This window comes from Penicillium coprophilum (assembly GCF_028826855.1).
Source record: "Penicillium coprophilum strain IBT 35676 chromosome Unknown utg000002l_segment0_segment0, whole genome shotgun sequence".
Taxonomy (NCBI): Eukaryota; Fungi; Ascomycota; class Eurotiomycetes; order Eurotiales; family Aspergillaceae; genus Penicillium; species Penicillium coprophilum.
In genome coordinates this window covers 1,131,594-1,145,583 of record NW_026622721.1, presented here as the reverse complement: position 1 = coordinate 1,145,583, position 13,990 = coordinate 1,131,594, and the positions used below count along the sequence as shown (strand labels likewise).

The 13,990-nt window shown below is 46.1% G+C and overlaps 3 protein-coding genes across 3 annotated transcripts, besides 5 other annotated features; 1 reads left to right on the top strand and 2 right to left on the bottom strand.

Moving 5' to 3' along the window:
* Window positions 1-2,021: 2,021 nt before the first annotated feature.
* N7500_001832 (chloramphenicol resistance protein) lies at window positions 2,022-3,708 on the top strand (the record flags this gene model as incomplete). Its single annotated transcript, XM_056672978.1, has 5 exons — window positions 2,022-2,412; window positions 2,456-2,540; window positions 2,603-3,257; window positions 3,313-3,384; window positions 3,454-3,708. 5 exons carry the CDS (start codon window positions 2,022-2,024, stop codon window positions 3,706-3,708), a joined length of 1,458 nt encoding a protein of 485 aa, XP_056536497.1.
* A 198-nt stretch (window positions 3,709-3,906) lies between these two features.
* Window positions 3,907-9,067, bottom strand: N7500_001831 (uncharacterized protein; the record flags this gene model as incomplete). Its single annotated transcript, XM_056672977.1, has 6 exons — window positions 3,907-6,972; window positions 7,023-7,988; window positions 8,054-8,344; window positions 8,395-8,445; window positions 8,503-9,006; window positions 9,065-9,067. 6 exons carry the CDS (start codon window positions 9,065-9,067, stop codon window positions 3,907-3,909), a joined length of 4,881 nt encoding a protein of 1,626 aa, XP_056536496.1.
* Window positions 9,068-10,110: 1,043 nt separating this feature from the next.
* Window positions 10,111-10,183: a sequence feature (Protein overlapping with rRNA (N7500_001830, KAJ5173899.1) was converted to a misc_feature.).
* A 61-nt stretch (window positions 10,184-10,244) lies between these two features.
* Window positions 10,245-10,363: a sequence feature (Protein overlapping with rRNA (N7500_001830, KAJ5173899.1) was converted to a misc_feature.).
* A 62-nt stretch (window positions 10,364-10,425) lies between these two features.
* Window positions 10,426-11,189: a sequence feature (Protein overlapping with rRNA (N7500_001830, KAJ5173899.1) was converted to a misc_feature.).
* A 57-nt stretch (window positions 11,190-11,246) lies between these two features.
* Window positions 11,247-11,379: a sequence feature (Protein overlapping with rRNA (N7500_001830, KAJ5173899.1) was converted to a misc_feature.).
* Window positions 11,380-11,479: 100 nt separating this feature from the next.
* Window positions 11,480-11,674: a sequence feature (Protein overlapping with rRNA (N7500_001830, KAJ5173899.1) was converted to a misc_feature.).
* Window positions 11,675-12,374: 700 nt separating this feature from the next.
* On the bottom strand, window positions 12,375-13,286 carry N7500_001829 (uncharacterized protein; the record flags this gene model as incomplete). Its single annotated transcript, XM_056672975.1, has 3 exons — window positions 12,375-12,926; window positions 12,993-13,171; window positions 13,238-13,286. The coding sequence occupies 3 exons, from the start codon at window positions 13,284-13,286 to the stop codon at window positions 12,375-12,377; spliced, it is 780 nt and encodes a 259-aa protein (XP_056536494.1).
* Window positions 13,287-13,990: the final 704 nt, after the last annotated feature.

The following is a 13,990-nucleotide window of genomic DNA, read 5'->3' as shown; positions in this document are numbered from 1 at the left end:
ACCTGGCTCTGAATGTTCTCCCATCTCGCTTCTGGGTAGCTTTCATAATCCCTGCCTCCGATCATGCTGTAGGTAGGATATCAGATAGGATATATAGACTTTGTTCAATTATATCCAACACTAGTCATGAGCTGGGGCTAACAAAATCAGTTTTGTGTTTCTCGTTTCAGTGGTCTGTGCACATCACCGGAGTAAGCACTAAGGAAAGACCTGGCGTTTTTTGTATAGCGTCAAGGCATTCTAGAATCCTCTCCCGTATATATATCACAAACTGTGTGAGCAATGGGGGATGAAAAAGCCTTCATCCCATGCATAGGAGATGGGATATGTCAGGCACCGTATATTTTACAACATTGGATTTCATTGTGCGATAGCTATTTATGAGGCTATCACTTCTCGTTTCAAGATCCACATGATAGAACCTTACCCTCGGAACGAGAGATATATAAGTAATTTTTTCCTCAACCCCCGGAGAAGTAGAACAATATGAAGGGTTAATTTCGCCGATTGCTTTTTCCAAGAGGAAGCTCGACCAAATACTGTTTTATTGTGTAATTCTTTTTATACAGACTAGATGAAAAAGGGCGAGGGAAGAGGAAGTTTCAAGTATTGATTATTTGAAACTTGAGCATTCCCACAGCGCGTTTAAGATCGTAAGTTGTAGTGTCTCTACTGCCCAGTGTGCAGTACCTAGAAAATCGGCTATGGCCGTAGCGCATTGCTTATGCCTTTAGTTCCGTTCAGGCTGAGCCTCGTTAGCTTTTTCGACCTTGTGGCTTCATCCTGAACATCCTATACAGGCGACAAGATGTTTAGGTTCAGTCATCTCAATGCAGACGCATTCGAGGTCCCCCAGAAAAATGGTCGAAAAAGGCCCTGTGTGCGGGAGCCCGTAACATGTTACCATTGTCGAAACTGCAAAGTGCGCTACGATCGCAGGTCACCATGCAAGCACTGCCAAGATCGCGGAATGGACAAACAGTGCACTTATTCCCGTTCTAAAAGTCCAGTCTCGGGAGACCCAGAGTGATGTCAAGAAATACCCAGCATCAAGAGCACGTCCGCACAGAACTCCAACCACCAGCATCAGAAACGCCTGCAGCGATTTAATCCAAGCAACCGAGGACTGTGGTGACTCATTCAGCAAGCTGGTGCTATATTCGGACTGAAACGTGCCGAAGGTATTCAAAAGGCCCCAAGTGTTGAAGATAAGAAAAAATTAACCGCGAGGACTTGAAGCCACGCTGTTGTGCCTCTATTGGGTGGTGGAAGGAGCCCTGCAGGCTTCGATGACTCTTTTATTACCATCTCTGCTTTCATGTAGCTGCCGAGAGTCGTTGCATCAGACTCGGTGTCTTTTAGAGTATGGAAGATGGCTGGGAGGATACCATTGGGGAGTGATGTATGATTGAACCGAAGTCAAAGTCGAAGGCACCAAAGAGCAGAGTGATGAAGATATATATATGAGGATACTTAAGCTCTCATAACAACAGCTTGGGGGAAGAAACAAACAACCACAGGGGATGTGCTGAAATATATTGCCTGAGCGAGCTTCTTATCCGCAAAATCAATTCAACCAAACCAACCAAACGACCTAATGTAAACTACATAAATACATACTTCGATCAAGCACTATCTGACTTCACTTTGCCCAATCATAAGAAGAAACAAACAGAATATCAACAGATCTGGAAGCTCTCTAGTAGATTACCCCATTCGGAAGTACCTGATCCGGAGTTTAGTTAACGAATGGGGAAGTGGACAGGGCTTATGAGGGAGCCTCAATTTCCTTACAAGTCTGACTACCTCGCGCCCGTTCCTTTCCCGGCGAACTTATATTGTCGCTTTGCGAATACCTAGTATGTTCATTCGGGACTGTAGAGCGAGCAGTATATGTACCTCTGTGTGCCACGTGCCCAGTTGAACCCCGCCTGACTTGCCCTCCAAGTTGCAAACCACAAATTATCACAAACACAACATCAACGACTCATCTTTCTGTTATATGATATTTGGCACGGAAGATGGTGTTTTTACGCAAGAATCCGGATGAAAGGCCCAACGATCAGATTTACTCTGTTTTCAAACCAGCAGAGAAATGGTGTATCGTTGCTCTAGCCTCATTGGCGGCATGGTTCTCGACACTGAGTAGTTTCATTTATTATCCCGCTCTACCTATGATATCCCAGTCCCTCAATGTTCCCGAAAGCAAAATTAATCTCACTATTACAACATACATGGCAGTTGCTAGTATCGCTCCGGCTCTGGTAGGCGACATGGCGGACATCCTAGGCAGGCGTCCTGTTTACATTCTCACTCTGAGTGTGTATTCTGCGGCAAATATGGCAATTGCTTTGGCAAAATCCTACCCCTCGCTTCTGGGTCTTCGAGTCATCCAAGCATTGTCAATCTCTGGTAGGATTCTTGGTCCAAAGTTATTTCCCAGCTAAATTTTCAGGTACCTTTTCAATTGCATACGGTGTCGTCACAGATGTTGCCTCTCCAGCTGAAAGGGGATCATATGCTGCTTTAGTATCATTTGCGTGAGTTTACACAGTTGCCTACCGTGACGAATGATCTAGGCACATGTACTAATAAGTTCCAGCACCACGATAGCCCCTAGTATCGGTCCAATACTGGGTGGAGCGCTCACGTTTGCCGCTGGGTGGTGGTGGACCTTTTGGTTTTTATGTATTGCATCGGGCATTTGTCTGACGGTAATGGTCCTTTTCTTGCCAGAAACATCCCGCCACATTGTTGGAAACGGCTCTATACCACCGCCACGGATGTTTCGATTGCCAATACCCAAAATCATGAACCATTGGCAAAACAATGACCTAGACCCAGCAGCTGTGGTATGGCGAGTGCCTAATCCTCTTAAATCATTTACAATTCTTTGGCGCAAAGATAACGCAATAGTCATTGTCGCGTGTGGATTGCTCTATGTCATATACACTTGTATCAACGCCTCCCTCTCTACATTGTTCGTGAAGATATACAATTTGAATCAATGGGAAGCGGGTTTGATCTATCTACCTTTTGGGATCGGTGGATCATGCTCAGCTTTCATATCAGGGAGAATTCTAGATCAATCCTGGCAAAAGGCTGGGAAAGCCAAAGGGCTGAGCACGGATAAGACTGTCGATGATAATTTGGACACATTTCCAGTCGAGAAAGCCCGTCTTCGCGTCATCTGGGCTCCGATGCTAATCACGACTTGTTTGGTGATTGGATTTGGGTGGATATTACACTACCACAAGGTATGTACCGTATCCCAACTCCTTATCTTCTTATATTAGACCTGGAGGTTGACAGAGCCAAAAGTTCATTGCGATTCCGCTCGTCTTTCAATTCTTTCTGGGACTTGTTATGCAGCTCGACTTCAGCGTAAGTCTTGAACCCAATCTTATAAATCAGACAAAATACCGTATGGCCAGCTAATTCAGCCTATGCAAGATCTATAATACACTCCTAGTTGACAAGAACAATCGAGCACCCGCAGCAGCTCAAGCATCTAGCAATATCGTGCGTGGTGGGATGGCCGCTATTGCCGTATCATTCCTTCAGAATATGATAGAAAAACTCGGCATTGGTTGGACATTCACATTTATGGGTGGTCTCTCTTTACTGTCCTCTGCGCTATTTTGGATTGACTACAAGAAGGGAGCGGAGTGGAGACAGATGGATGCTAATGACGGAGTTGGTCTCTGATGTGGCTCGTACAAGGCGACCGCAAATTAGGTTAAAATTCCTTCACCAGTAGTAAGAGCTGGCTTAGAATGCTTAGAATACGTGAACTGTGCACCGGGGGTAGGAACCGAATTTTATACAAAGAGGATTGATTTCCCAAGCGAATCCACTTCCTGAACATTTCTTAGCTTATTTATTATTCAATCGAGCTCAAGAAGATCAGACCAAACTGGCAGACTTGACAACGGCAACCTCTCCGTTCCTTGGGCACACGAAAGATCTTTCTCGCGTCCATACATTGCACATCGTCAAACAATCCTTGCCTACCCAATCACTTGGCAGTAGGATAATATTTTTCATTCCATGCTCAGCTTGCCCCGCGTTTTGGTAGCTTCGATTGTCGCCTGAGGCGGTCATGCTTGAAGCAACTGAGGCACTACTAAGCCGACGAAGAGCGGCGGACGATGATGAATCCTCGCGATCAAATTGGATCTTCACAGAACATATCGAATAGTCTTTTGAAAGAAAGACCAAGCGGTCATGAGCAAGGAAAGAGAGGGCAAGCATAATATGCGATGCCATATCCTGTACTAAAAAGGCCTGGGTGGTTATTAACATTTCTGTGGCCTCGCTAGTGCAGTCCAGCGGTAGAGGCTGTGACACTGACGATGTCGGCAACCAGAAGAAGGTCTTGTCTTTCTGGAATTTCCCTGCCGAAATCTGGATGAAGATGTGACTCTTGTCATGGGTAATGAGGGCGCAGTCAACAGATCTTTTGCCATATGCGTTACCGTCAAGAGATGGTGTTTCTGTGGGAACCGGGAACTCGACAAGAAATGTCCGCATCTCGGTCAAGCTCCAATTCATTATGCCGGCTGACTGCGGCCCAACCCAAAGTACGAGTTCTGGGTCCTGGGGATGAACCAACCATTTGCGACACTCGGGTGGCCATTCCAGCGAGTGCATCACAGATCCTGACTTGATCGACAAAATGCAAAGTGAGGACGACGTTGAAATCAAAATACCTGTAGAGCTTGGGCTGAACAACACCTGTAGAATAGCGCCTGTTGTGGCGCTTTTCATCGACATTTCAAGAACTAGCGCCATCAGAACTGAGCCAAAGTCCTTATTCTGAAGGCGGATAGAAAATGCGAAAGTATTTTTCCCTGAATCAGAGAAACAGATATAACGCCCATCATGGCTCCAAACAAGGTGTTCAATGCCGAGAAAGCCTTTGGACGTATAGACATCGGAAATAAAGCCATGTTGTATGTGAAACAATCGGACCTTGCCGTATTCTGTTCCACTGCAGTACAGTCCGCCAAGAGGTGATGCAGCGATAACGGAGATTCGGTCAATTCTTTGGGGCATTCCAGTAATGACCATAGAGCCAAATTCAACGCTTCCGGTTTCGCTGTCACTGTCAGGTCCCTTTTCAAGACGTTCTGCATACCGTGCCAAAGAATTCGGTTCCCAGACATTTCCATATGATCCGCGGATGTCATAAAAGCGACCAAGGCCAGGACTAAACGCCAAACCAAGGACTGAATCCTGCGATGCGAGCTGATAGAGAAGCCGAAACTCAGATGTTGTATGTACTTTAATCGTTCCCCGTACATCACCAGTGGCGAACAAGCTTCCGTCGGCGCTCATCGCCAGTCTGGAGGCACCCGTTTCAAGTTCCTCGGGATCGCCTTCGTACGGATTCCACTTGAAAACCACGCCTTCAATGTATAAACCAAGAAGCTCTGGGTTGTGCGGGTGCCAAATTGCCTCTAGTATTTCACCTCTTGCAACGACTTCACGGGCTCGCCAGCAGTGATTGATGTGTACTGGCCCGTCAACTTCCCAAGCTGACAGTGGATGTCCCCTATAGGCGACTGCTAAGAGATCGCCATTTTTGTTCAACGCCATGTAGCTTGATGAATTCAACAAATGCCCTTCGAGCTCGGGTTCCTCAAAGTCTGCAACAAGTTCCCAAGTCGGAGATGGATCTAGCAAATCGAGAGCTCGAATGCGTCGATCATCACTACCCACCAGCAGAATATTATCATTGCTTTTAAAATGCATGGTAAGTGGACGTGGCCGGGACTCGGGGGCTTTGGCGGTCAATTTGCATGTCCCTGTTGAGATTTCCCACACCTTAGTCGTTTGATAACCGTATGTGACAATGAGGGTCCCTGTCCGATTCAAAGCAATTCGATATACGCGCTCTCCATGTATAAGTGGGCTTATCATCGCTTCCTCAAAATCAGATGCGTCATAAACAAGAACATTCCCTGAGGAAGCCATGACCGCAACCCGGGGCCCTTCGGCAACGATATAAGACGCATATCCGCCAAACGACAAACGAGCGATGTAGTCATCCCAATCATGTATTGAAATTCCAGAGATCGCCAGTGTTTTGGTTTCGGCCTTTCCAAATTGTCGATATATTGCGGAGTTATGGGGACAGAAAGGTGGAACACTTTTGTAAATCGCATCAGGATGGCCCCGAAGAATGATGCCAAACTTCCCCACGATTTTGACCAAATCAATTGCCCACGTCTCCAACAGGTCTTGCTCCGCAAAACAGTTGACATCACTCAGTGACGGATCTTGGATCTTCTGTCTTGCGGCAGAGTATTTGGAAAGATTTTTTGAGGCACGGACAAGAATCCGTAGCCGCTTCAGAATGGCTAGGATATGAATCCATGTCAAGACCCAGTGGCCAGTTAAAAACTTATTGAGGGTTTTGAACACCGTGATTTGGGCTGCAGGAACCAATGGGAGATGGGAAGACCACCAGTTAGCGCTGTAGTCGAGGAAACCATGAATCTCGCCTCGACTAACTTTTGCACGGAGACCCGTCGTCATAAGACAACGCATACAGGTTTTGAACAATTGCTCGTTGGCTGCTGCATAGTCGATACTCAATGGTCGGTTTTTGCTGCTTATCAAGTACTCGCGTGCCGAATGGTGAATTATGACAACGTTACTGCCGTTATCCACAATGATGAAGCCACCACATAACTCTACAATGGACTGCTGAAAGTTCAACATTCCTGAAAATTCTTCATCCAAAGCTAGAGACAACTCAGAGACGGTCAAAGCCCGGAAGGAGCAAGTGACACATTGGAGGACTGCCGTTGCCAAGGCCCGACCTGACGGTGATGGATTTTGCGCGATCAACAGCCCCATCCTGTCATAGAGTGCTTCCATTCCAGACGGTAGTTCATGAAGAGCATTTTCGACGTCGTCAACTGTATGGCACGAGTTCAGCTTTTCAACGGCCAGTCGTACCCACTTATAAGTCAGAAAGGTTGGAAAAGCAGAGTGATCGTTATTGCACTTACAAGAAAGTTGCTTCGTGCGCCTTCAACTATACGTTTTACAATTCTTTCTTTGTATTCATCGGTACCGGACAAGCTCAGTTCCTGGCGAATATGGGCGTAGATATCTTCTGGATGTCCTTCGATGCTCACCGTCTCCTGACGCACTGACGAGGGTATCTTTTTCATTGCCGTCGTGATATCTGGGGTTATGCGACTGAAAATTGCAATCTTGATTGGGACTGATGACATACCAAGATCTTGAAAGAGTTTTATAACGGATCGGGCATCGACCGCTTCGTCCAGCCCATCTATGACCCAGTAGAGAGGAATTTTAGAATCCATGCTGAACAGTACGGACTTGAAAACGCGCTCCCATATTGTTTTTGGATCAGCCGTTTCAAAATCAATGCCTTCATCGGCAAGCTCAATGAGCTTTGTTCGAAAGTCGAGGATATCTTGCGAGATTTGATACGCAATTGAGCGAAGCAGAAGACTCAGGGAACGCTTTTTCATATCCACAAACCGGATAAAAAAATATTGACAGCAAGCACCTCCAGTAAGAAGATTTTTGATAACGAATGAGGAGAGAACGGATTTTCCAGTCGCAGCGCCTCCGTTCACCCAAAGTATGCAAGAGGACAAGTTCGTCTCGTCAAGCCATCTGGAATATGGCTTTTGCTCCAAAAACCATGAATTTGTGCCTTCTGTCCACTGGTCTTGGAAGAAAAGGTAATCCAAGTCGGGCAAATCAGAAATCGCCAACGACAATTTCAAATCACGCACGCGCCTCTGACTTGCAATGCCTAGTCGACTTCCAGGGGTTTTTGCGATAATCTTGCTTACTATTGACTTGAGTGCATTCCTCACTGTAATGTAATTTGGATCTCCTGGGCTATCATACTTGCAGACATCATGATGATCTGCGTTCAGGGCCTTCGAAGTTTCCCCGGGATAGCCCAGCACAGATGAATCCTTTTCCAAAATCATCTTTGCTAATCAGCATTATCCTCAACACAATAAACATACAGCATTAAAGGTATAGTACTACTTACCACTCGGGCACTCTTGAGTCCAAGAGAAGTCGGCTGTGTTTCATAAAAGGAGACGATATCAAGCTTTGGGGCGATGTGTCGGAATTGCTCGTTGAGCTTTTGCAAAGTGAAAGAGTCCCTAGAGAGCTCAGAAATATAAAGCTTCGAACTACTAATCTGTGTGGACTGTAGCAGGCGATTCAGTATAGCGGCTAGGTTAGTCCCCCGGTGTGGAGTTGCAAGAAAGAGAATTGCCGAAATAGCCTTGACTATTTTTTCGTATTCTGGGTCATTCTGGCCCTGCATATAGGCCTATATTTGGTGAGCTCCCTAATATATTCCCACCACTTTTTCAATCTCACCTCCTTGACAATAAGTCCTCCCATACTGTGGACAACGAAGAGAAGCGGGACCTTGTATTGATGTCAGTTCGCATTCCTCTGAGATGGCATGTTCCTCTCTAAACTCACAGCACCGATGTTCAAGTTTTCTTTTTGTCCGTCATTGGCATATTTGAGATCGAACAATAATTCCTTGGCAAAATCTAGGACGACAGTACTTGCGTTGCCCGGTTTTCGGAATTTCGCGTTGTAACCGAAGCTTAGAATCCTAGATAAACAGAGATCTGGCTCTAGTGGGAGAAACGTCAATGGCCAAAACAACTCTGGTTTTCGGTACTTTGACCATGTCCAGCGGCTGCTGCCTCCAAGGCCGTGGACGAAGACAATATCGGCTTTGTGACCATATTGTGGTGTGTAAACAACGTTCAGGCCAAGGGGTCCTGGATCACCTTCGGAATTTTCCAGGATCGGTGGGCTCGTTTGGTGAGATAGGGGTGTCCCGGTCGCCGTCAATGGGCTGCCATCTGTTTCTTCATGGATTGGAGTGTCCGATATTGTTGAATTAAATGTTGGTGTATGTGAAGGGCTCGTTTTATGGTGGCGTTTCTTTCGAAGACTGAATTTCTTGGACAACTTAGGAGTATTAAAAACGATCATTGACAGCGTATATGCTGATGAGGCAGACACTCACCATTTTTTCTGGTGTATGTTCCGGTGTGTTGGATTCTGTAGTCTATCTGTAGGGACATCCGAGACGCTATAGGGAATGCTTGGATACTTGGTGGTTGACACAATATTTTAACTTGGCTAGGATGACAAGGCTCTGAGCTTTGGGTACTTGCAGGTCAAGATTTGCGATGAAAACTAATTCCGAATTGCTATCGGGCGGGGATGTCATCACAAATGACCGATTCGGCTGAGGGCTGAGCCATAGGATTTAGTTAGCGTCGTTGATGGCGCGGAAAGGTGCGGGAACATCACATTTACAAGTCCCAATCACATAATTTGTGTCATTATACTCCGTAGACTTGTTGAAAAACGGAGTATATGCCTTGTACACTACCCTTGTGCACTGCTTCGTACTTGAGTTTGACAATACATCGCGCTAGTATGCTGTGTAAGATTGCTTACTAGAACTCCTTTCATTGTAGATAGATAAATATGATACTATCGATCCCATTTCCTTCTGCTGATGTGTGTTGGTTGCTTTTTCAACAAAAAGAACGCAAGGTGAAGCAATAGTCACAGTTTGAGCACTAACGGAAGACGTAACATGATGTCATTAGCAAAAGAGTCGGACAACTTGCTTGAATTACGATGAATTTAGCTTCTTGACACAACAACTAGGTACACAATACGGAGTACTCCGTACGGAGTACGGAGTGCTAGAATGAGCAATACGAAGTGTTCTGTCCTCGAACAACAAACACGGGGGCCGAGCCATGGACCGGTGGATGCATTGACCAATAACACTTTTGCGGCCCCCCTATCGATCCGCGCACCTCCAAGACATATCAATTGTAACCGAGACCAATCAATGAAGTTGCGGATAGGGCGCGTCCATGGGTACGAAGTAGGCCACCTGCATTGAATCCAAGAGGGAATGCATGTGACTTTATGGAGTATAATTTTTGGTTTAAAAGGAAAACATACCCCTGACCGCAATTCTACCTTCATTTTCAACGAAAGGAACCATACATACCTATCCCTTATTTGACGTAGTTCGGCCATTGAATCATGGATATCACAACCGATAAATGGATGACGGGGGTGGACGGCGATTTTCTTGTCCATACAGCTGTTATTCGAGGTGAGCAAGATATAATACATTTTGAAAGCAAGTCTAGAGATACAAGCACTTAGTTTCACAGCCATGCCCAGCGGAGTGAGCGTCCTTTCCGCAGAGTCATGCGGTGTCTCTGCATGGACAAAGACAGCAAAAATATCAGTCGTCCTCCCTAATGGAAGCCATCACAGGTACTTTTTAAAGGTCAGAATCTGCCATCTTCAATTGATCACACATGCATGCTCACATTGGATTTGGCAAAGTAGTGTGCGACAGGAACTGGTGCACGGCCATTGGTAGAGGGTGAATACCATTCTGCCTCCGCAATTCGCGCGGTTGTTCCTGGATTTGTTCCAATCCCTCTTGCATGGGGGGAATATCATGATGGCGAATCTCAAGTTTATTTTTTTCTAGGCGAATACCACGACATGGACCTTCGGGCACCCCCGGAGCCAGAGCCGTTCGTGGCAAAAGTCGCAGAACTCCATTCGAAAGGGATATCACCCACAGGAATGTTTGGCTTTTCGGTCCCTACTGTGTGCGGTATTTTTGAACGAACCGTGACATGGGAGAAAAGTTGGGCAAACTGCTTTGCAAATCAGCTGAAGAAAATCATCGATTTTGACAAACAGACCAACGGAGCTTGGCCAGAATTCGAGGATGCGTGCAAGCAGATAATTGACGTTGTTATACCAAGGCTCTTGGGCGCACTGCAGTCTGAAGGTCGATCAATTGTACCTGCATTGATCCATGGTGATCTGTGGGAGCAGAACATCGGTGTCGATATGGCGACCGGAGAAACAATTGTTTTTGATCCGGGATGCACTTATGCTCACAATGAAATGGAGTTTGGAACATGGAGGTGCTCTTGGGCCTACTACTTCAACTCCCCTGTTTACGTAAGACTTTATCAGCGCCATATCGAGCCCTCGCAGCCGGTCGAGGAATGGGATGATCGCAATCGACTTTACAGTCTTCACCCTTACCTCAATGACTCCGCAGGTCATCCTGGGAGTATTTCAAGATCAATGTAAGTCTCCCTGGTGGTAACTATGCTTATGTGTATTACTGATACTGCATATATCAGAGCATATAATGATATGCTCTTCTTGTGTGAGAAGTACGGACCGCTGGAAGGACTTGAAAAATATAACCCCAATAAAGACATAAGTGTGACCGGGGCATACGTACAGCATTCTACTCAGGCTATGGCGATGAACGTATGCGTTTGAAAGCTTAATACACCAAACAATAATTCGAGAGGTGGAACATCTACAACCAATTCATTTTGCTTGCACCAATGCCTATCCCTATCTGTAGCAATCAAAATACATAGTGAGTTCTATTCTCGCAAGGCACAAAAAAACATACAACAGTGAGGATTCGCTGGTGGTCACCCACCCAACTACTAACTCACCGGCGTGTGGCTTAAGTACGGCTGAGCGGACGGGAAGCCCTGTTTTCCACACCCTATGGTCGTATGTGCTCAGTAATGGGGTAAAAGGACTTATATAGCAATCATGTAGGCGCTTGTTGGTACAGGATAGTAGGGATAGTAGGTATGTCAGGAGAATTACGAGATACTTTAGATAGAGAGGTAAACCGGGAAAATACACCATATACTATATCTACCCAAGGATCTTTCTCTCTATCAGTTTCTTTCTAGACTGTTCGGCACCACAGCGAGCCATGGCAAATACGATTCCTTTCGGATGCTGATACAAACATAGCCACGCTTAGCTGGTTTGAGGGCGGATTGAGGTACTGAGTCAGCTTAGGGTAAGTCCGATGGTTATTTTTTCTATAAATACCATTTGGGAGCCCAGTTCGTCTCCTACGCTGGTTGAGAAATGTGTTTAGTTTATTTGGCAAAAAGTGATTCAGAAAGCATTGTGAAGACAAGCTAGCTTTAGTCTACAGAAGTACAAGAAAGACGTCTGTACATGCCCAGCCTCATAAAAACTTCTGCTGCCTTTGCAAGCTTTGAAAGCTATCTCCTATTCGTTATCTGCGGCCCTACCGAGATACCTGTCATATCGGAAATATCGGAAATTTAGACTCCTTCATTCCTTTTAGTCTCGACTCCATTCCACCACCAGATCCTCATCCCTATACCCTGCAAACTGCGATTTTCTATGCACCAAAAAAATCCGTATCAATCCCAGGGAGCATTTTTCATAGCCAGTAGATTGAAGTACAAAGATGTGTGTTGACCTTATTTTTGGGTGGTTCTTGCTTTCGCCAGGAGTGGCGTAGAGGACGCCGGAATCGTTGTGGTGGATCCAATCTTTGTGGAGGAGCTTCCGGTCGCTGAAGTTTTGGTCATCGTGGCCCAGTTTGTGTATGACTTGTTTGGTGCGTTTTTCAGCGTAGCCGCCCAGATGTTGTGCCCGTTGTCGTGATAATGGAGGGTGATATTGGAAGGAGAGCTGGGGTTCTCCGGACCTGGAAAGGACTGGGCCCATCCTAAGTTTACCAGACCTGCGCTCGTGGAGGCGTTTCCATTCTCGCTTCCCTGACTCCATTGCAGACAGTTTGAGCATCTGAAGATCAAGCTGTAGTGTGTTGCATTGATGGTGGATGAGATTTGGGTAAGCTTGGAATTCCCAGTGTAAACGTCCGGCATGTGGTAGCCTGTGGTATAACGGAAAGACGTGAGGATATTTCCCTTATAGGGGTATGCCAGCAGGAGGAGGGAATTAGTCATTGTGCCCCCGAGAGAGACACCACACCAACCGGTGGCGGTAGCATTCTGAGAGGAACATAGCTGAGAGACTGTTCAGTAAAAGGACAGGCAGAACGGAAACTACAACGGTTGGACAGAGCTACACACCAAGTAACCGATAAATTCGGTAGCGTCTGTGGTCAGAGCATCGGATGGCAGAGCAATACCAAAGGTGAATCCTCCCTTACTCAAGGTCTCTGGAACAGTCCAAGTATCAAAGGTGATGTCTGTATCTGGGTCTGTGTAAGCCACCGGAGTCCCGCTCTGAGCCATAGATGTTGATAGGACTAGATGGGGTCAGGTTAGCTAGTGAGTCACACACCTCCCAGCGGTAAGAGTTAAGAAGAGCTCACACGGCACCAGGGCCGCAATTGCGGCGAAAGCATGGGCGAAGAATCTCATCTTACTATTCGGCTTACGACTTCAACGGTGGTGTTGCGCCTGCGAATATCAGGTGAAAGTTTTGTGCGAGAACAAATGGGGGGAATAGGTATCTTTTAATATCGAAGAACACTCAGACCCCGGCAAGGAAGAACAAAGCCGGATCAGCCTACCGGCGTCACTCTTCACCCGTTATGTACACTTCGTTTAATATCAAGGGACTTTCCGAAGAGAGGAAAGGATCAACAGCGGACAGGATCATCTCGGACGGTTGCTTACTCGGGCCCACACCATATTGTACATTGGCAAAGGAACTCCAACGACTAGTGTATACATGATATTGCCCCTTGACAGGGAATTTCTTCAGTAGACCAATACACTCTTCAACAAAGGGAAGAATCGGTATACCGCCGCCCGAAGTGACCATGATTTGAATACGATCAAGAGCGACAAAAAGAGCGACAAGAAAAGAGAAGCACCTCACATATATTGAATCTATCTCAAGACCTTAAAGCTATCAAACCTCGTCACTCTGCAAAAATACCATTCCTCATCCAAAAGAAGTTAGAGGAAAGGGATCGACAACGCGTTATTGCAGGTGTGTTTCCGTTTAATTGAAATATATAGTAAACTACTAAACCAGATGCCACGAATTGACAATAGCTTGCTTGTTAATTGGCTGAGCCCAATTCGTAGGGCCGATCGTTTAGCAACGGCTGTTGCGG